Source organism: Balaenoptera acutorostrata, chromosome 12, assembly GCF_949987535.1.
Source record: "Balaenoptera acutorostrata chromosome 12, mBalAcu1.1, whole genome shotgun sequence".
NCBI classification, from domain to species: Eukaryota; Metazoa; Chordata; class Mammalia; order Artiodactyla; family Balaenopteridae; genus Balaenoptera; species Balaenoptera acutorostrata.
In genome coordinates, this window is record NC_080075.1 from 29,583,413 (window position 1) to 29,606,319 (window position 22,907).

The following is a 22,907-nucleotide window of genomic DNA, read 5'->3' on the forward strand; positions in this document are numbered from 1 at the left end:
AATACAGGAATATAACTTTCGAAAAACATTTCTTTGGCTGCGCAGCATGTGGGATCTTAGCTCCCCAGCCAGGGATTGAACCCACGCCTGCTAGCATTGGAAGCGCAGAGTCTTCACCACTGGACCACCAGGGAAGTCCCAGGAATATCACTTTTAAAGGAGAAGGTATAAACCCCTTGGTTACATGAACTGGAGATTTTTAGTAAGAAGTCAATATATTTGTTGTTAGGCACATTTTATGTTAGGCTGTCTCCCTGCACAGGATGCAGGCGCCTTGAAAATGGAAATCATATCCCTCTAGAGTACGTCCCTCTTCTTTCAGCTTTGCAGTTTGCTGCTCCGCTTGTTCAACCCCACCTAGTAATAACCTATACTTCCCTTGTTCCTGTTTTCCCATCTGGAAAACAGACAAAAGGCAACCAGACAACGCAAAGGTCTCAACAACTAAGGGATATCCAAAACCAGAGATGGCCAGAACTTCTGGATCCCTCATGAAACCTAGCCCGGTGTTCGATACGTAGGTATCATTAATACGTGCGTGTTGACTGAAACGGTTGAAACTCAATTCTTCCACTTCCCAGTTTAGTTTTAGTCCTCACACAAAACCTGATCATCAAATTCCTTAATGCGAGGAATCACAGTGAAAAATCATATCTCAACTGACTTCTGTCAGATGAGTGAGAACTAAGGTTAATTCAGTGTATCTGAAGCATAGAAAGTGAGGGCACAAGTGGCACAAGATGGGGCTAGAGGAGCAGAGAGGATTCTAGACCACGCAGAGTCTTCAAGGCCAACACTGTGTTTTCTAGTCTCAAAACAATGTTTGTGAGCGATGTTTATGAGCAATGTTCCAGCTTGCTTTGAAGGTTTCTTGTGTGAAGAATGGATTGGAAGGAAACAAGATATATGGACACTAGTTAGGACCTAGTCGCAACAGACAGGCAAGTTCAGTATTAGGATGTTGAGGAAGAGCTGACAGATTCCAAAGAAATGCAGGAGATAAACTGAAGCGGGCTTAATGGGGTATGAGATGGAGGAAAGGAAGGTCGTAGGGAATTCAAGGGTTTACTGCGCACATGAGCAAAGCCTCAAAATGAATCATTTGGACGTACAGAGGTAGATCTCCCAAACGACACCGGTTAGGAAGCAACGGTACGCCCTTCAGAATTCCCAGAGACAACACAAATCAACTGTTTCGATGGAAAATTCGGCGGGACCCTTGATTTCCATGGCAATATAGAGAAAAGAGACACTGATCTGGCCTGCCGGTATTTAGGAAGTTGTTAGCCTGACATCACATACTAGTATCATGTAAGTAGGCCGTCTGAAGTAGGAAGCTTAGGGGAAAAACCTTGAAGAAAACTTACAAGCTTAAGCCACACCTCTATACTACACCACCTTTCACAATTTCTTCTCAGATAAGCATCATCCCCATCAGTGAAGAAACTCGTATCTCATAATAGGAAAAACAGGCCTAAAGATTCAATGTGTGTCTTTGGAGGTCCCATCTATGCGCTATCTTCCTGGGACCAGAAAAGTCCCCAGGAAGATCAATCTTTTTGCACCCCTGAAAGCTTACCACCAAGGAAAATGACTAGGTCCACAGATTTCCTCCCTCAAACCAGCTTACCTCACACAGAAATCAGTAGCAACTCAGCCCTTACTCACATGATCACAGTCACAAGAGTGGTTAGGGAGAAAAGCACTAACCGGGGGAACTAAAACAGAGGCAATCCAGGCCAAGTTGGGCTGGTGGCAGATATCTGCTCCTTACGCTCGGGTGCATAATGCGACTCACCACAATGCCTTTTTCACAGACCCTTTTGAAAGTTTCTCCACAAAATCCAACAGCTCAACTTAGTTCATGACGCTTCAAGGTCAACGATCGTCAAGAGAAAAACATGCAATATGTCTTACAATGTTGGATTCCTTACAAATAGGACAAGGAAATAACCATGTAGACAAAACCAGAGCATTTGAACACATCTGTGTTCTACAAACACACCAGTGAATGCTATCAATAAGGTACTATGACATAAAACAAAATGAAAACTAGATGTGAGACTGTTCTCTTCAGTGTACAGACTTCGTGGCAGTTGCTCCACTATCTAGCTACTTATATCGTTAACTCTCTGTTCTGTGAATACAAAATGAGGCCCAAGTGTGTCAACTTGTTTCCCACAGAAACCAAAAAACCTCCATGCATCTCTTTTCTCCTGTGCCCTTTCACCTTACCTGCTCCCAATTCTCCACCAATGTCCTCCTCTTTCTCTAATTATTCTCCTCTTCATTTTGCTTGGCCTTGCACCCAAGCATGCAAGACAGAGAGTCCTAGAGGTCCAAGATTCGAGAGTGGCTGTTTGCAAGGGGGAGGAGATTACAGTAACTGCCACACTGTATATACTTCTGTGCAAAGAAAAAGGGACAGTGTTCAGAACGTCTCTCACATAGAAAAAGAGCTGGATGGCAGGATACCTGTGTGGCCCCAAGGAACCAGAGCTAGCAAATTATGGGCCAAAGAATTGCAACCAAAGGCTGGAAGAGGAAAGGTCTGCAACCAGCTCTGTCTCCTAGCTCTCTGGTATTTGCTGCCAACGGGCAGAGTCGATTTCGTGAAGCATCAAGCACTGAAAAGAAGACTCCTGCTGCTGGAAGTTGACAGGAAGTAACATCCAATGCAAGATCAAGGCTTGTCCTAGAAGCAATGCCCATAATGGAAGGAAAAAAAAAAAAAAAAAAAGAAGAAGAAAGCGGAAGAGAAATGCTAAGTCGCAAGTCCAACCTGGCCCCCAGCCTAGCCCAGCCCAAGGAAGGCAGGAGTCAAGGAGAAGAAACTCGAAGAGAAGAGCCTTGGACCACAACATTCTCCACAAGGTACACTCAACAAACTTCACCCTACTCTTGAACCAAGCTACAAAAAGAGCTTCTTCATCCCTACTTTTGCTCCTTGAAAGCTGCTATCAGTTCACTCATTAGACACATATGATTTCAGAACAACTGTTAATAGTTCAAACTAGATGGCACTTTCCTTCCTAAGGATATTAATTAAGTTAAGATCTCTATAGCTCTAAGTATATGATACATAAAATAGAATACTCTGTAGAATATAAGCAACTGTTAGTTCATTATATTAATGAACGTCTGTAAGAAATGTTGCAATGATTTCCCTAATGGAAGAGCCTGGGGGAGGTAAGTCTGTCTTCTAGGATTTCCTCCCCAGAGCTCAGAAATGTAGGTGTTGTTTTAGCTCTCCTACACTCTCTTCACCCAACCCCGCCTTCCTCTTGGGGATCGGACCTCCCTATTGGCTAGCTCATACCTTCCAACTGCCTGCTTTGTGACATCACTCTCCTACCAAACCTACTACCACTTGGTAGAGTCTTGGGGTTTCCGTGGAGCTGTTTGGACCAGTAACCAGTGACCTCTGGACTGGACACGTGCGCCGTTCAGCTGCAGCCACTCAGACATCCTCTAGTGTTGTCTCCTCAGCCCTTGTACCTGCAGTTGATGGTTCCTCTTCTCTGACCATGTCAGGTAAGAAAAGACACTTTGGAAAGTTTTGCGTTCGATTTCTTTGGCCCCTAAATTGAGTAGGAGATTCAACATAGCAGGGAATGATGAGGGAAAGTATTGAACTACAAGTCTGGAGACCTAACTTCAGTTTTGACTTGGACGTTTACTATCTGTGTGACTTTGGACGAATCGCTGACTGTCTCACAAAGCCTGCTGCTTTCCTTATCTGTTACGTTAGGCTACCACATTGGGTTGATCACTCTGATCCCCTTCCTTTCCAGTATTGAGCCTTAAAGGGTACCCATGGAGAAAATGAAATCAGAGACTTCTCAAGAGGGTTTCAACAGAAACATAGAAAAGCCAGGTGACATAGAAAACTAGCAATATATACCAAGATGTTTCATCTCTAATGGTCTCCCTCCACTAGTACTGCGACCAGCTGAAAAGAGAGAATAGGGAGAGAGGATGGAGAGTACTGGGCTATATAGGGAGGCACAGAGTCAAACGTAAGGAAGTTGAGGATTGTTTTCATTAGCACAGGCCAACAGGAACCAAGAGATGGGAAAAAAAATATAAGAATCAAGAGGGAAAGCATAGAGGGGCTCTCAAGAAAAACGTAGTTTGCAATGGAATGCTGATGGGAACCAAAGATTTTAAATTAAAGCAGAAACAGCACAGAGGGAAATCTGCTCAGAGCAGGGCAAAACAAAGTTGATGGTAGCAAATCCTTACATTAACAGACTAAGAAGGAAAGTCAGGCCAGAACAGGGGATCACCAGGAAAGGCAGCTTATCAGAAAAGTCATACTCCGTTTTCTTTCTTTTATTGCCTCTCTGAATACAGTTGGCACTTGACAGTTTTGAATATAAACATTTTAGAAATATGTTTTAGAAATGATGCTTCCTATAAACAAGAAACCAAAGTGGTTATCTAGGGGGCTGATTTTCAGTGTTTTATTCTTTCTAAATTTTTAAACTAGGTAGACATTTTACCAATTAAACATTTTAAGTGGCATCTTCTAAATTGAATCAGAAGGACTATTTCCTTTGTGTGATATGTAGGTTCTAAGGCAAGGCTGCTTTTCATTTTCACAGTTATTTCCTTCCTAACACAGAGAGCACATTGATCAACAGCCATCGTTCGCTTGTAGATCTTAGCTACCGAAGGAGAAAAAGAAAAAGTCAAGCCCCACATCTCTAATTCCCCATTTAGGGAATTCCCTGGCGGTCCAGTGCTTAGGACTCGGTGCTTTCACGGCCAGGGCCACGCGGCGCGGCAAAAGAAAAAAAAAAACAAACATCCACATTTATCGAAAACAATGTTGTGGAGTCCTTTGGATTTTCTTACATTTGAAAATCTTTTTTCGTTGGATTCTAGGGATGATGGTTTTTTGAGGTTTTGGGATGTCATCTTCCTGGATGTTGAAGATAATTCTAATCTAAGTTCTAGGATAAATACAAAAACCTTCCTGATACTTTTTAAGCTTCCTTTCTGCTTATTATATAAGTTATATTCATTGAAATATATATTTCTCCTAGGCTGAATACCTGTTACTTGCTGGGTAAAAATATGAATGAGCACAATCATGAAACTCTTTTACCCTTATTATTTTGCTGTCTGCTTCGTACCGCTTTTCATTGCAATACTTGTCTATATATGTTGTGGCTACCTATACATTCACATTTATTGCATTCTGTTGCTTGTTAGGCATTGTTTACTGATATACCGTCTCTGTCTGTATGCATTGGCTAGGAATTCATTCACCTCTATCACCTCTATCGTGTGTTTTGGTTAATAGCATTCACTAAAATAGAGCGGGCAACATTCACTTTCCTAATATTGCATGGATGGTACAGAATGTCATTTGTTAGTAAATTCATTAGGCTTTGATACTTGCCACATACCCCAGTTTTCATTAATATCTATGGATTCCTTTTTCGTTATGTAATGTGCTTGTCATGATTTTTCTTTGTCTTTCTAGAACTTATTGTATCTTCCTCCATATAAATCAGATGCAATATATCAGCTTATTCATCTATTAATTATTACTGCTATTATTATTGGTGGTGGTGTTATAACCACTTTATAGATGAGTAATCCGAAGTCATCAGATAACTTTTCTCTTTCCAAAAGCACTTAAGATATCCACTTGCGGGTAATCATTTTGAGGTAGGATGAGAATCCAGGCTTGAAGAGGGCAAAAATGACTCTTTCACAATTCACCAGTTGGACTGAGCTATACGTCAACTCTAGGTAATAGCATGGGAACTGTACAAGCAAAGGGAGACACTGAAGACGACAATGGTAATAGCCGTACTGTTTTCTAATGGACCAAAAAAATGCCTATATTGTAAGTTCTATTTCTCCTGCTTTCTGGCAGTATCATGCTCAGAGTAGAGTCCTGGCAAGGAAGTCAGGATACGTAGGTTCTGGAACCTGGTAATGATACTAACATAATGAGAGAACTTGAACAAGTCAACCCGACCTCTCTGAGCCTCAGTTTCCTTACTCACGAAATGAGACTGAGAAAATCGAAGTTCTCTAAGGGCCTCCTAGTTCTAAAATGCTTCCAGTCTAGGAAGTAGCATAGAAGTCAATACGAGTGCAGGCTGAAGGGAAAGACAGGGCAGGGAGAAGGTTGCTTCCAGCCTAGAGAACAATGTCTGAACCATACCACTTGGCTCTTCTGCCCATCTGTGCCCAAGATGGGAGCACAGGCAGTTAATACAGAAGAGTGGAAAACTGCTCAGTCCTTACAGCCATCATTAACTGTCTGATTTTGGGTTTCTCAGCAAGTATTGATAGTAGAGGTGTCCTGATAGCAAGAACCTTAAGATAATGCTGTTCCTCAAACGGACTGAGAATTTCTCAACCTCCCTGAGTTTTTCATGACCCTCTTGTTCTTACAGAAAATTTCCAAAATCCATCTCTACTTGGAACTCTGAAATCTCTGCAGCATTCTCTTCCTGTGATGAGCAATGCAACTTCCCTAACACGAAGTGTCTGCAACTTCTCCAGAGTCTCTGCCCCTGCCGTCAGTTCGCCATCAGCTACTGGTACCTCTTTCCAGACACTCACGGGTAGTGCCTACCTTTACCAACATTCTAGCACGACTACGGTATCTGGAGTTACTGACCACAGCCAGATCTCCACTTCAGCTCCTTCCTATCCAGGCGTTCTTCGGTGGGACATCACACGAAGCACTGAAAAGAATTCTTCTTCACCCGGAGACTTTACTCTGGCACTCACTGACCGGCACACAGTTGCTTCCTCCATGTTTATGGCAGCCCACTATGATAAAACTTCAGACGCCAATAACATGGTCCCTCTATATCCATCGCTTTCTGCCAGCCTTGCTCAGGGAACACCATCTCAGATTCCAAATCAGGGGCATAGCCGCCTGTCACCTCCCTACCAGGAAGGAAGCCAGGTAGATTACTATAACCAAGGCACACTGGGGTCTTTACTGTATGGAGAACTTGGCTCCTGCCCGCAATCCTATGGCTCTGCGTCACACACAGGAAGTAGGGCCTCTGTGCAACCAGAAATGGGAATGGGACTGAAGGAGATCGAGCCCACAAATATCCGACCACCAGCTTCCACCTCTGCAATCTGCCACCCTGTGTCTGCTCAACGCATCACAGAAACAAGTTTTCAAGGTGAGTATACAAACGGCAGAGAAAGTTGAAGAATGAGGTTGGCGTTCAAAAGTGGGGTCAAATCGACAGCTGGGAAGTGGTGTAGAGACAGGTAGAATTTAGATCCCGAGCCTTTAATAACCACTACCTTCGCTCAGTGCCCTCTGTTTTGAGACTCTATAGAAGAACACCTAGGGCTTCCCTGGTGGCGCCGTGGTGAAGAATCCGCCTGTCAATGCAATGCGGGGGACACGGGTTCGAGCCCTGGTCTGGGAAGATCCCACATGCCGTGGAGCAACTAAGCCCATGTGCCACAACGACTGAGCCTGCATTCTAGAGCCCGTGAGCCGCAACTACCGAAGCCCACGCGCCTGCAGCCCATGCTCCGCAGCAACAGACGCCACCGCGATGAGAAGCCCGCACACCGCAACCAAGAGCAGCCCCCGCTAGCCGCCAACTAGAGAAAGCCCGTGCACAGCGATGAAGACCCAGTGCGGCCAAAAAAATAAATACGTAGAACAAATAAGTTCAAACAATAAATAAATAAACATAAATTAAAAAAAAAAAACAAACCTAATGCAGGTGGGAAGGTGGGAGGGACACTGTAAAGGTCATCTATGCTACATGTACAAGAACCCCGAGAGCACACCAATAGGTACCACATTTTTCACTGCTGTAGCCGATCATTCCCCCTGTACTACCACACTGTAGCACTCCCTTCCCTCATCTACTGCTATAGTCTCTTTGGAAGGTGTTTCAGAACTCTCGTTGTGAGAGTGCCAGTTGAACTGTCCTCACTTCCTTCATTTATACCAGGATTTAAGACCTTGTGGTCTGAGATCCTGTCCAGAGAGCAAGCAGGCTGAGACTCTGTCTTTGTTGATACATTTCATCAGAAAGGGCTCTACCCCCTCTCCTAGTTCATGGTGTGAAGTGTTCGTAGCCTCTCGGGAAAGTGGGGAGAATTGAAAGGACTCTAGATGAGAATGCTAGGCTTTGTAAAACATTTCAGTGTGTTTTAAAAATAAGACTCATTTTGTATTGGACTTACAACAGTCCTATGAAATACAAAGAAAGCCAAGAATCAGTGACAGGAAATGATCACCAGTAAGAATTACAACAGTCACCGCTTACCTCGTAGCATAGGGCACTGTCCATGGTCCTTAAGAAGAGTTAGCAGAAATGCCTTGCCCATCTTGCCCCTGAACCCCTTGAAAGGTACATGACTGCTGTGTTGGTGTTTAGGGGGAGCATCTCACTTCCCAGGGACTGACTTCTCCCTTGATCCCTTTGTAGTGACGGAGACTTCCCCGGTGATGAACAATTCCCTGGGATTGCGACCTCCGAGCCAGACGTTTCGTGTGACACAAACTCAACAACTCCCCAAGTCCTGCAGTACCAGAAACAGTCACATACTTGAGAGTAACCCACCGTCTGAACTTGGGGACATTTCAGTGACAGCTCCAGTCCAGAGTGCCAGTCGTCTCCTGGCCCTGCCTCCAGCTCCAAGCCAGGGACAAACAGAGAGTAAGAACGTGGATGATATCAAAACCAAGCTTTCAAAGCCTCTGGATGCCTACCAGATCCCAACAGAGAACCAAGATCCTCCACTACGCCCTTTAGGAATCCCTGATATTCACCAGCCGCTGGCCTGCACCGATCCCCTCAGCCAAGAGGAGCAGCCTGGTTCTGAAAATGCTGATCTGAGAGAGAACAGCCGCAGTCGTCAGGACCTAGGGACACTTGAAAATGGGACTGAACCTAGCAGTGGTTTTGCAGACATGACGACACTGGCGGAGGAGAGTCACCTTCCCCAGCTCTTTAATTCTTTGAAAGATCTTGGTCAATCCCAAGGTCCCAACGTGATCAAAGCTAAAGACACCAGAGCCATTAAGGTGAATCAGGTGCAGGAAAAGCCAAGTGTCGTAAAGGTTCCCTCTGATCAACCCAGGAAGAACAAACAGAAAGCCTCTGAGCCTATCAGTGGTGCTCCCAAGGCCAAAAGCCAGCCAAAGAATCCAGAGTGCCTGTTAGGGGGAGAAGTGGTTCTATGCAATGCTGCAGTCAGTGACAGGGCTCCTGTGAACACGGCCAAGCACTCGCAAGGCAAACCTCAGAAAGCTGCATCCAGAAAGGTCAGCAAAACTAAGAGCCACGGGCAGGAAAAGACCAAAAGGACCAGAGGAAGAAACAAGGCTGAAGAGAACAAGCAGTCAGGGAACAAAGTCAAGGCAGAAGAGAAGCCAGCAATCCCCAACACGAAGCGAAAGGAACACCAAACTGAGCTTCTCCAAGAGAGCTTGCAAAAGCCTCGAACCTCCCTTGGCGTGCGCATGCTGGAGTCTGTGAAGGTCCTTCATGCGCTGGGGAGGAAGAATGAGACGAAAACTGGGCTCTCTTCCTGTCGGCTCTTGGGAAATGCAAGCAACCCCAAAGACCCCCAGCCACCCCCAGCTATCCAGCCATGGCGGCATACCCCACGTGAGGGGAAGAGTCCTGAGAAAACGCAGGTCCAAGCCCAGAAACCAGACAGCAGTGCTGAAACAGAGTGTCCCTCTCCATCCAGTATGAGCGGCCTCCTCCTGGGAAGGTCAAGTTGATACCTCTGCCTTTTTCTGCCTGGGACAAGCCTCAAGCTCGACCCGCTCCTCGGAGGCCACAGTCTCTGGCCTCACGTCGGCCTGCTGGGGCTTACCGTGCCCAGCCTGGTTCTACTGACTCAGCTCAACCTGCTGCAGTCAATTCATCCCAGCCAGCTCCTGCCTCTTTGCCAGGTCCCGCCAAACCAGCTCAGCCAACTGTGACCAACCCAACCCAACCGGCTTGGACCAACCATACCCAGCCCCGTGTCCCTCAGTCCGCTGCTCCTAGGCCTGCACCCTACCAAACTTCATCTGGCGCTTCTCTCCAGCGCGAGCCTGTTCCCCCTGCTGGACTAAGCGCCAGTCCCCACCCAAGCTCCAAACCCAATTTCTACTCCAAGACTTCAGCAAGCAACGAGTTCCATGGAGGGAACCCAATGTGCCTGAGCCAGTCATGTCAAAGCCCATCGAACAAGAGCAGAGGCCAGAGCGAGAGGCCATGAAGAGGCGGGCTCAACAACAACGGGAGAATGCTGCCAGATACACCTCTTCGGGGAAGCTGCCATTTCTCACCGAGAGGGAAAAACAAATGGAAATTGCTGACTACTACGGATACGTCAAGTGAGAGCTGCTGGGATTCTTGGTGCCACCTTGGCTACCAGCTGTTCTTCCATACATAGGTAAGATAGGTATAGAACTGAATAAGTAAATGGAATACAATGACTAGATGAGTAATAAACCTTAAGAATTTTGAGATGCTGCTAACTGAGGCGTGAGAAAGGAAGGACTGAAAGTTGGATGGGAGAATGAAGGAAAGGGGTAAACACTGAGGAAAGAGGAAGGAACTTGGCCCAGGCCTAGGAAGGCCAACAGAGAGGTATGGATTTAGGAAAGGAAGCAGGAGTGAGGATGAAATGGCAGAAGTAAAAAGCAGGGTCAGAGGTCTGGGTTGAAAGAACACAATTTGAGGAGAGTTGAAGGGGGGACAGAAGATGAGTCTAGCTTTACTAGGAGAAATAGAAAAAGTCTCTTGGGGACGTTGGCCTTCAGTCTCACAACCACCAGATAGGTATTTCAGAAAACAAGAGGTTCAGGACACATCTCTGAAAGGTCTGAGTTGCCTTATTCAGGTGTGATTATAGTGGGGGAATAGGGAAATCTACCAGAGAAGTGGCAAGGGCTCACAGTTATCCTAGGGGCAGCTGACGACAGGGGCAGAGCCAAGGGAACTGCTGGATCAGGAGGCCCACGAACAAATCAGGGGCATAGCCGCCTGTCACTTCCCTACCGGGAAGGAAGCCAGGTAGATTACTATAACCAAGGCACACTGGGGTCTTTACTGCATGGAGAACTTGGCTCCTGCCCGCAATCCTATGGCTCTGCGTCACACACAGGAAGTAGGGCCTCTGTGCAACCAGAAATGGGAATGGGACTGAAGGAGATTCAGCCCACAAATATCCGACCACCAGCTTCCACCTCTGCAGCCTGCCACCCTGTGTCTGCTCAACGCATCACAGAAACAAGTTTTCAAGGTGAGTATACAAACGGCAGAGAAAGTTGAAGAATGAGGTCGGCGTTCAAAAATGGGGTCAAATCGACAGCTGGGAAGTGGCGTAGCGACAGGTAGAATTTAGATCCTGAGCCTTTAATAACCACTACCTTCTCTCAGTGCTCTCTGTTTTTAGACTCTATAGAAGAACACCTAGGGCTTCCCTGGTGGCGCCTGCCAATGCAGGGGACACGGGTTCGAGCCCTGGTCTGGGAAGATCCCACATGCCGTGCAGCAACTAAGCGCATGTGCCACAACGACTGAGCCTGCATTCTAGAGCCCGTGAGCCTCAACTACCGAAGCCCAGGCGCCTAGAGCCCATGCTCCGCTACAAGAGAAGCCACCGCGATGAGAAGCCCGCACACCGCAACCAAGAGTAGCCCCCGCTAGCCATAACTAGAGAAAGCCCTTGCACAGCAATGAAGACCCAGTGCGGCCAAAAAAATAAATACGTAGAATAAATAAGTTCAAACAATAAATAAATAAATAAACATAAATTAAAAAAAAAAAAAAGAACACCTAATGCAGGAGGGAAGGTGGGAGGGCCACTGTAAAGGTCATCTATGCTACATGTACAAGAACCCCGAGAGCACACCAATAGGTACCACATTTTTCACTGCTGTAGCCGATCACTCCCCCTGTACTATACCACACTGTGGCACTCCCTTCCCTCATCTACTGCTACAGTCTCTTTGGAAGGTGTTTCAGAACTCTTGTTATGAGAGTGCCAGTTGAACTGTCCTCACTTCCTTCATTTATACCAGGATTTAAGACCTTGTGGTCCGAGATCCTGTCCAGAGAGCAAGCAGGCTAAGACTCTGTCTTTGTTGATATATTTCATCAGAAAGGGCTCTACCCCCTCTCCTAGTTCATGGTGTGAAGTGTTCGTAGCCTCTCGGGAAAGTGGGGAGAATTGAAAGGACTCTAGATGAGAATGCTAGGCTTTGTAAAACATTTCAGTGTGTTTTAAAAATAAGACTCATTTTGTATTGGACTTACAACAGTCCTATGAAATACAAAGAAAGCCAAGAATCAGTGACAGGAAATGATCACCAGTAAGAATTACAACAGTCACCGCTTACCTCGTAGCATAGGGCACTGTCCATGATCCTTAAGAAGAGTTAGCAGAAATGCCTTGCCCATCTTGCCCCTGAACCCCTTGAAAGGTACACGACTGCTGTGTTGGTGTTTAGGGGGAGCATCTCACTTACCAGGGACTGACTTCTCCCTTGATTCCTCTGTAGTGATGGAGACTTCCCCGCTGATGAAAAATTCCCTGGGATTGCAACCTCCAAGCCAGACAGCTTTCCTACGGACTGACAGAGAACTCGTCAAGATGAAACACCAGTCTGCGGGAGAAAGGGAAGAAGAGAATGATGGACATCGTTTCTGGGAAACTATTTTTACATTATGTTTTGTTTGTTCCTGGTAAAGAAACTGTCATCTTCTTAACGTTAAAACAAAATCTAAACCACTAAATTCAATAATACAGGAATATAACTTTCGAAAAACATTTCTTTGGCTGCGCAGCATGTGGGATCTTAGCTCCCCAGCCAGGGATTGAACCCACGCCTGCTAGCATTGGAAGCGCAGAGTCTTCACCACTGGACCACCAGGGAAGTCCCAGGAATATCACTTTTAAAGGAGAAGGTATAAACCCCTTGGTTACATGAACTGGAGATTTTTAGTAAGAAGTCAATATATTTGTTGTTAGGCACATTTTATGTTAGGCTGTCTCCCTGCACAGGATGCAGGCGCCTTGAAAATGGAAATCATATCCCTCTAGAGTACGTCCCTCTTCTTTCAGCTTTGCAGTTTGCTGCTCCGCTTGTTCAACCCCACCTAGTAATAACCTATACTTCCCTTGTTCCTGTTTTCCCATCTGGAAAACAGACAAAAGGCAACCAGACAACGCAAAGGTCTCAACAACTAAGGGATATCCAAAACCAGAGATGGCCAGAACTTCTGGATCCCTCATGAAACCTAGCCCGGTGTTCGATACGTAGGTATCATTAATACGTGCGTGTTGACTGAAACGGTTGAAACTCAATTCTTCCACTTCCCAGTTTAGTTTTAGTCCTCACACAAAACCTGATCATCAAATTCCTTAATGCGAGGAATCACAGTGAAAAATCATATCTCAACTGACTTCTGTCAGATGAGTGAGAACTAAGGTTAATTCAGTGTATCTGAAGCATAGAAAGTGAGGGCACAAGTGGCACAAGATGGGGCTAGAGGAGCAGAGAGGATTCTAGACCACGCAGAGTCTTCAAGGCCAACACTGTGTTTTCTAGTCTCAAAACAATGTTTGTGAGCGATGTTTATGAGCAATGTTCCAGCTTGCTTTGAAGGTTTCTTGTGTGAAGAATGGATTGGAAGGAAACAAGATATATGGACACTAGTTAGGACCTAGTCGCAACAGACAGGCAAGTTCAGTATTAGGATGTTGAGGAAGAGCTGACAGATTCCAAAGAAATGCAGGAGATAAACTGAAGCGGGCTTAATGGGGTATGAGATGGAGGAAAGGAAGGTCGTAGGGAATTCAAGGGTTTACTGCGCACATGAGCAAAGCCTCAAAATGAATCATTTGGACGTACAGAGGTAGATCTCCCAAACGACACCGGTTAGGAAGCAACGGTACGCCCTTCAGAATTCCCAGAGACAACACAAATCAACTGTTTCGATGGAAAATTCGGCGGGACCCTTGATTTCCATGGCAATATAGAGAAAAGAGACACTGATCTGGCCTGCCGGTATTTAGGAAGTTGTTAGCCTGACATCACATACTAGTATCATGTAAGTAGGCCGTCTGAAGTAGGAAGCTTAGGGGAAAAACCTTGAAGAAAACTTACAAGCTTAAGCCACACCTCTATACTACACCACCTTTCACAATTTCTTCTCAGATAAGCATCATCCCCATCAGTGAAGAAACTCGTATCTCATAATAGGAAAAACAGGCCTAAAGATTCAATGTGTGTCTTTGGAGGTCCCATCTATGCGCTATCTTCCTGGGACCAGAAAAGTCCCCAGGAAGATCAATCTTTTTGCACCCCTGAAAGCTTACCACCAAGGAAAATGACTAGGTCCACAGATTTCCTCCCTCAAACCAGCTTACCTCACACAGAAATCAGTAGCAACTCAGCCCTTACTCACATGATCACAGTCACAAGAGTGGTTAGGGAGAAAAGCACTAACCGGGGGAACTAAAACAGAGGCAATCCAGGCCAAGTTGGGCTGGTGGCAGATATCTGCTCCTTACGCTCGGGTGCATAATGCGACTCACCACAATGCCTTTTTCACAGACCCTTTTGAAAGTTTCTCCACAAAATCCAACAGCTCAACTTAGTTCATGACGCTTCAAGGTCAACGATCGTCAAGAGAAAAACATGCAATATGTCTTACAATGTTGGATTCCTTACAAATAGGACAAGGAAATAACCATGTAGACAAAACCAGAGCATTTGAACACATCTGTGTTCTACAAACACACCAGTGAATGCTATCAATAAGGTACTATGACATAAAACAAAATGAAAACTAGATGTGAGACTGTTCTCTTCAGTGTACAGACTTCGTGGCAGTTGCTCCACTATCTAGCTACTTATATCGTTAACTCTCTGTTCTGTGAATACAAAATGAGGCCCAAGTGTGTCAACTTGTTTCCCACAGAAACCAAAAAACCTCCATGCATCTCTTTTCTCCTGTGCCCTTTCACCTTACCTGCTCCCAATTCTCCACCAATGTCCTCCTCTTTCTCTAATTATTCTCCTCTTCATTTTGCTTGGCCTTGCACCCAAGCATGCAAGACAGAGAGTCCTAGAGGTCCAAGATTCGAGAGTGGCTGTTTGCAAGGGGGAGGAGATTACAGTAACTGCCACACTGTATATACTTCTGTGCAAAGAAAAAGGGACAGTGTTCAGAACGTCTCTCACATAGAAAAAGAGCTGGATGGCAGGATACCTGTGTGGCCCCAAGGAACCAGAGCTAGCAAATTATGGGCCAAAGAATTGCAACCAAAGGCTGGAAGAGGAAAGGTCTGCAACCAGCTCTGTCTCCTAGCTCTCTGGTATTTGCTGCCAACGGGCAGAGTCGATTTCGTGAAGCATCAAGCACTGAAAAGAAGACTCCTGCTGCTGGAAGTTGACAGGAAGTAACATCCAATGCAAGATCAAGGCTTGTCCTAGAAGCAATGCCCATAATGGAAGGAAAAAAAAAAAAAAAAAAAGAAGAAGAAAGCGGAAGAGAAATGCTAAGTCGCAAGTCCAACCTGGCCCCCAGCCTAGCCCAGCCCAAGGAAGGCAGGAGTCAAGGAGAAGAAACTCGAAGAGAAGAGCCTTGGACCACAACATTCTCCACAAGGTACACTCAACAAACTTCACCCTACTCTTGAACCAAGCTACAAAAAGAGCTTCTTCATCCCTACTTTTGCTCCTTGAAAGCTGCTATCAGTTCACTCATTAGACACATATGATTTCAGAACAACTGTTAATAGTTCAAACTAGATGGCACTTTCCTTCCTAAGGATATTAATTAAGTTAAGATCTCTATAGCTCTAAGTATATGATACATAAAATAGAATACTCTGTAGAATATAAGCAACTGTTAGTTCATTATATTAATGAACGTCTGTAAGAAATGTTGCAATGATTTCCCTAATGGAAGAGCCTGGGGGAGGTAAGTCTGTCTTCTAGGATTTCCTCCCCAGAGCTCAGAAATGTAGGTGTTGTTTTAGCTCTCCTACACTCTCTTCACCCAACCCCGCCTTCCTCTTGGGGATCGGACCTCCCTATTGGCTAGCTCATACCTTCCAACTGCCTGCTTTGTGACATCACTCTCCTACCAAACCTACTACCACTTGGTAGAGTCTTGGGGTTTCCGTGGAGCTGTTTGGACCAGTAACCAGTGACCTCTGGACTGGACACGTGCGCCGTTCAGCTGCAGCCACTCAGACATCCTCTAGTGTTGTCTCCTCAGCCCTTGTACCTGCAGTTGATGGTTCCTCTTCTCTGACCATGTCAGGTAAGAAAAGACACTTTGGAAAGTTTTGCGTTCGATTTCTTTGGCCCCTAAATTGAGTAGGAGATTCAACATAGCAGGGAATGATGAGGGAAAGTATTGAACTACAAGTCTGGAGACCTAACTTCAGTTTTGACTTGGACGTTTACTATCTGTGTGACTTTGGACGAATCGCTGACTGTCTCACAAAGCCTGCTGCTTTCCTTATCTGTTACGTTAGGCTACCACATTGGGTTGATCACTCTGATCCCCTTCCTTTCCAGTATTGAGCCTTAAAGGGTACCCATGGAGAAAATGAAATCAGAGACTTCTCAAGAGGGTTTCAACAGAAACATAGAAAAGCCAGGTGACATAGAAAACTAGCAATATATACCAAGATGTTTCATCTCTAATGGTCTCCCTCCACTAGTACTGCGACCAGCTGAAAAGAGAGAATAGGGAGAGAGGATGGAGAGTACTGGGCTATATAGGGAGGCACAGAGTCAAACGTAAGGAAGTTGAGGATTGTTTTCATTAGCACAGGCCAACAGGAACCAAGAGATGGGAAAAAAAATATAAGAATCAAGAGGGAAAGCATAGAGGGGCTCTCAAGAAAAACGTAGTTTGCAATGGAATGCTGATGGGAACCAAAGATTTTAAATTAAAGCAGAAACAGCACAGAGGGAAATCTGCTCAGAGCAGGGCAAAACAAAGTTGATGGTAGCAAATCCTTACATTAACAGACTAAGAAGGAAAGTCAGGCCAGAACAGGGGATCACCAGGAAAGGCAGCTTATCAGAAAAGTCATACTCCGTTTTCTTTCTTTTATTGCCTCTCTGAATACAGTTGGCACTTGACAGTTTTGAATATAAACATTTTAGAAATATGTTTTAGAAATGATGCTTCCTATAAACAAGAAACCAAAGTGGTTATCTAGGGGGCTGATTTTCAGTGTTTTATTCTTTCTAATTTTTAAACTAGGTAGACATTTTACCAATTAAACATTTTAAGTGGCATCTTCTAAATTGAATCAGAAGGACTATTTCCTTTGTGTGATATGTAGGTTCTAAGGCAAGGCTGCTTTTCATTTTCACAGTTATTTCCTTCCTAACACAGAGAGCACATTGATCAACAGCCATCGTTCGCTTGTAGATCTTAGCTACCGAAGGAGAAAAAGAAAAAGTCAAGCCCCACATCTCTAATTCCCCATTTAGGGAATTCCCTGGCGGTCCAGTGCTTAGGACTCGGTGCTTTCACGGCCAGGGCCATGCGGCGCGGCAAAAGAAAAAAAAAAACAAACATCCACATTTATCGAAAACAATGTTGTGGAGTCCTTTGGATTTTCTTACATTTGAAAATCTTTTTTCGTTGGATTCTAGGGATGATGGTTTTTTGAGGTTTTGGGATGTCATCTTCCTGGATGTTGAAGATAATTCTAATCTAAGTTCTAGGATAAATACAAAAACCTTCCTGATACTTTTTAAGCTTCCTTTCTGCTTATTATATAAGTTATATTCATTGAAATATATATTTCTCCTAGGCTGAATACCTGTTACTTGCTGGGTAAAAATATGAATGAGCACAATCATGAAACTCTTTTACCCTTATTATTTTGCTGTCTGCTTCGTACCGCTTTTCATTGCAATACTTGTCTATATATGTTGTGGCTACCTATACATTCACATTTATTGCATTCTGTTGCTTGTTAGGCATTGTTTACTGATATACCGTCTCTGTCTGTATGCATTGGCTAGGAATTCATTCACCTCTATCACCTCTATCGTGTGTTTTGGTTAATAGCATTCACTAAAATAGAGCGGGCAACATTCACTTTCCTAATATTGCATGGATGGTACAGAATGTCATTTGTTAGTAAATTCATTAGGCTTTGATACTTGCCACATACCCCAGTTTTCATTAATATCTATGGATTCCTTTTTCGTTATGTAATGTGCTTGTCATGATTTTTCTTTGTCTTTCTAGAACTTATTGTATCTTCCTCCATATAAATCAGATGCAATATATCAGCTTATTCATCTATTAATTATTACTGCTATTATTATTGGTGGTGGTGTTATAACCACTTTATAGATGAGTAATCCGAAGTCATCAGATAACTTTTCTCTTTCCAAAAGCACTTAAGATATCCACTTGCGGGTAATCATTTTGAGGTAGGATGAGAATCCAGGCTTGAAGAGGGCAAAAATGACTCTTTCACAATTCACCAGTTGGACTGAGCTATACGTCAACTCTAGGTAATAGCATGGGAACTGTACAAGCAAAGGGAGACACTGAAGACGACAATGGTAATAGCCGTACTGTTTTCTAATGGACCAAAAAAATGCCTATATTGTAAGTTCTATTTCTCCTGCTTTCTGGCAGTATCATGCTCAGAGTAGAGTCCTGGCAAGGAAGTCAGGATACGTAGGTTCTGGAACCTGGTAATGATACTAACATAATGAGAGAACTTGAACAAGTCAACCCGACCTCTCTGAGCCTCAGTTTCCTTACTCACGAAATGAGACTGAGAAAATCGAAGTTCTCTAAGGGCCTCCTAGTTCTAAAATGCTTCCAGTCTAGGAAGTAGCATAGAAGTCAATACGAGTGCAGGCTGAAGGGAAAGACAGGGCAGGGAGAAGGTTGCTTCCAGCCTAGAGAACAATGTCTGAACCATACCACTTGGCTCTTCTGCCCATCTGTGCCCAAGATGGGAGCACAGGCAGTTAATACAGAAGAGTGGAAAACTGCTCAGTCCTTACAGCCATCATTAACTGTCTGATTTTGGGTTTCTCAGCAAGTATTGATAGTAGAGGTGTCCTGATAGCAAGAACCTTAAGATAATGCTGTTCCTCAAACGGACTGAGAATTTCTCAACCTCCCTGAGTTTTTCATGACCCTCTTGTTCTTACAGAAAATTTCCAAAATCCATCTCTACTTGGAACTCTGAAATCTCTGCAGCATTCTCTTCCTGTGATGAGCAATGCAACTTCCCTAACACGAAGTGTCTGCAACTTCTCCAGAGTCTCTGCCCCTGCCGTCAGTTCGCCATCAGCTACTGGTACCTCTTTCCAGACACTCACGGGTAGTGCCTACCTTTACCAACATTCTAGCACGACTACGGTATCTGGAGTTACTGACCACAGCCAGATCTCCACTTCAGCTCCTTCCTATCCAGGCGTTCTTCGGTGGGACATCACACGAAGCACTGAAAAGAATTCTTCTTCACTCGGAGACTTTACTCTGGCACTCACTGACCGGCACACAGTTGCTTCCTCCATGTTTATGGCAGCCCACTATGATAAAACTTCAGACGCCAATAACATGGTCCCTCTATATCCATCGCTTTCTGCCAGCCTTGCTCAGGGAACACCATCTCAGATTCCAAATCAGGGGCATAGCCGCCTGTCACCTCCCTACCAGGAAGGAAGCCAGGTAGATTACTATAACCAAGGCACACTGGGGTCTTTACTGTATGGAGAACTTGGCTCCTGCCCGCAATCCTATGGCTCTGCGTCACACACAGGAAGTAGGGCCTCTGTGCAACCAGAAATGGGAATGGGACTGAAGGAGTTCGAGCCCACAAATATCCGACCACCAGCTTCCACCTCTGCAATCTGCCACCCTGTGTCTGCTCAACGCATCACAGAAACAAGTTTTCAAGGTGAGTATACAAACGGCAGAGAAAGTTGAAGAATGAGGTTGGCGTTCAAAAGTGGGGTCAAATCGACAGCTGGGAAGTGGTGTAGAGACAGGTAGAATTTAGATCCTGAGCCTTTAATAACCACTACCTTCGCTCAGTGCCCTCTGTTTTGAGACTCTATAGAAGAACACCTAGGGCTTCCCTGGTGGCGCCGGGGTTAAGAATCCGCCTGTCAATGCAATGCGGGGGACACGGGTTTGAGCCCTGGTCTGGGAAGATCCCACATGCCGTGGAGGAACTAAGCCCATGTGCCACAACGACTGAGCCTGAATTCTAGAGCCCGTGAGCCGCAACTACCGAAGCCCACGCGCCTACAGCCCATGCTCCGCAGCAATAGACGCCACCGCGATGAGAAGCCTGCACACCGCAACCAAGAGCAGCCCCCGCTAGCCGCCAACTAGAGAAAGCCCGTGCACAGCGATGAAGACCCAGTGCGGCCAAAAAAATAAATACGTAGAACAAATAAGTTCAAACAATAAATAAATAAACATAAATTAAAAAAAAAAAAAACCTAATGCAGGTGGGAAGGTGGGAGGGACACTGTAAAGGTCATCTATGCTACATGTACAAGAACCCCGAGAGCACACCAATAGGTACCACATTTTTCACTGCTGTAGCCGATCACTCCCCCTGTACTATACCACACTGTGGCACTCCCTTCCCTCATCTACTGCTACAGTCTCTTTGGAAGGTGTTTCAGAACTCTTGTTATGAGAGTGCCAGTTGAACTGTCCTCACTTCCTTCATTTATACCAGGATTTAAGACCTTGTGGTCTGAGATCCTGTCCAGAGAGCAAGCAGGCTGAGACTCTGTCTTTGTTGATACATTTCATCAGAAAGGGCTCTACCCCCTCTCCTACTTCATGGTGTGAAGTGTTCGTAGCCTCTCGGGAAAGTGGGGAGAATTGAAAGGACTCTAGATGAGAATGCTAGGCTTTGTAAAACATTTCAGTGTGTTTTAAAAATAAGACTCATTTTGTATTGGACTTACAACAGTCCTATGAAATACAAAGAAAGCCAAGAATCAGTGACAGGAAATGATCACCAGTAAGAATTACAACAGTCACCGCTTACCTCGTAGCATAGGGCACTGTCCATGGTCCTTAAGAAGAGTTAGTAGAAATGCCTTGCCCATCTTGCCCCTGAACCCCTTGAAAGGTACATGACTGCTGTGTTGGTGTTTAGGGGGAGCATCTCACTTCCCAGGGACTGACTTCTCCCTTGATCCCTTTGTAGTGACGGAGACTTCCCCGGTGATGAACAATTCCCTGGGATTGCGACCTCCGAGCCAGACGTTTCGTGTGACACAAACTCAACAACTCCCCAAGTCCTGCAGTACCAGAAACAGTCACATACTTGAGAGTAACCCACCGTCTGAACTTGGGGACATTTCAGTGACAGCTCCAGTCCAGAGTGCCAGTCGTCTCCTGGCCCTGCCTCCAGCTCCAAGCCAGGGACAAACAGAGAGTAAGAACGTGGATGATATCAAAACCAAGCTTTCAAAGCCTCTGGATGCCTACCAGATCCCAACAGAGAACCAAGATCCTCCACTACGCCCTTTAGGAATCCCTGATATTCACCAGCCGCTGGCCTGCACCGATCCCCTCAGCCAAGAGGAGCAGCCTGGTTCTGAAAATGCTGATCTGAGAGAGAACAGCCGCAGTCGTCAGGACCTAGGGACACTTGAAAATGGGACTGAACCTAGCAGTGGTTTTGCAGACATGACGACACTGGCGGAGGAGAGTCACCTTCCCCAGCTCTTTAATTCTTTGAAAGATCTTGGTCAATCCCAAGGTCCCAACGTGATCAAAGCTAAAGACACCAGAGCCATTAAGGTGAATCAGGTGCAGGAAAAGCCAAGTGTCGTAAAGGTTCCCTCTCATCAACCCAGGAAGAACAAACAGAAAGCCTCTGAGCCTATCAGTGGTGCTCCCAAGGCCAAAAGCCAGCCAAAGAATCCAGAGTGCCTGTTAGGGGGAGAAGTGGTTCTATGCAATGCTGCAGTCAGTGACAGGGCTCCTGTGAACACGGCCAAGCACTCGCAAGGCAAACCTCAGAAAGCTGCATCCAGAAAGGTCAGCAAAACTAAGAGCCACGGGCAGGAAAAGACCAAAAGGACCAGAGGAAGAAACAAGGCTGAAGAGAACAAGCAGTCAGGGAACAAAGTCAAGGCAGAAGAGAAGCCAGCAATCCCCAACACGAAGCGAAAGGAACACCAAACTGAGCTTCTCCAAGAGAGCTTGCAAAAGCCTCGAACCTCCCTTGGCGTGCGCATGCTGGAGTCTGTGAAGGTCCTTCATGCGCTGGGGAGGAAGAATGAGACGAAAACTGGGCTCTCTTCCTGTCGGCTCTTGGGAAATGCAAGCAACCCCAAAGACCCCCAGCCACCCCCAGCTATCCAGCCATGGCGGCATACCCCACGTGAGGGGAAGAGTCCTGAGAAAACGCAGGTCCAAGCCCAGAAACCAGACAGCAGTGCTGAAACAGAGTGTCCCTCTCCATCCCAGTATGAGCGGCCTCCTCCTGGGAAGGTCAAGTTGATACCTCTGCCTTTTTCTGCCTGGGACAAGCCTCAAGCTCGACCCGCTCCTCGGAGGCCACAGTCTCTGGCCTCACGTCGGCCTGCTGGGGCTTACCGTGCCCAGCCTGGTTCTACTGACTCAGCTCAACCTGCTGCAGTCAATTCATCCCAGCCAGCTCCTGCCTCTTTGCCAGGTCCCGCCAAACCAGCTCAGCCAACTGTGACCAACCCAACCCAACCGGCTTGGACCAACCATACCCAGCCCCGTGTCCCTCAGTCCGCTGCTCCTAGGCCTGCACCCTACCAAACTTCATCTGGCGCTTCTCTCCAGCGCGAGCCTGTTCCCCCTGCTGGGACTAAGCGCCAGTCCCCACCCAAGCTCCAAACCCAATTTCTACTCCAAGACTTC

At 45.7% G+C, this 22,907-nt stretch overlaps 1 protein-coding gene across 1 annotated transcript in view; it reads right to left on the reverse strand.

Annotated features, from left to right (window-relative positions):
- The window catches only part of LOC103001698 (uncharacterized), a 187,293-nt gene that overhangs the window by 76,297 nt on the left and 88,089 nt on the right, over window positions 1-22,907 (reverse strand). The window contains exon 2 of the mRNA XM_057557855.1: window positions 12,365-12,631. Coding sequence (XP_057413838.1) covers window positions 12,365-12,425 — 61 coding nt within the window. The 5' untranslated portion in view covers window positions 12,426-12,631. The remainder of the gene's footprint in view (window positions 1-12,364; window positions 12,632-22,907) is intronic.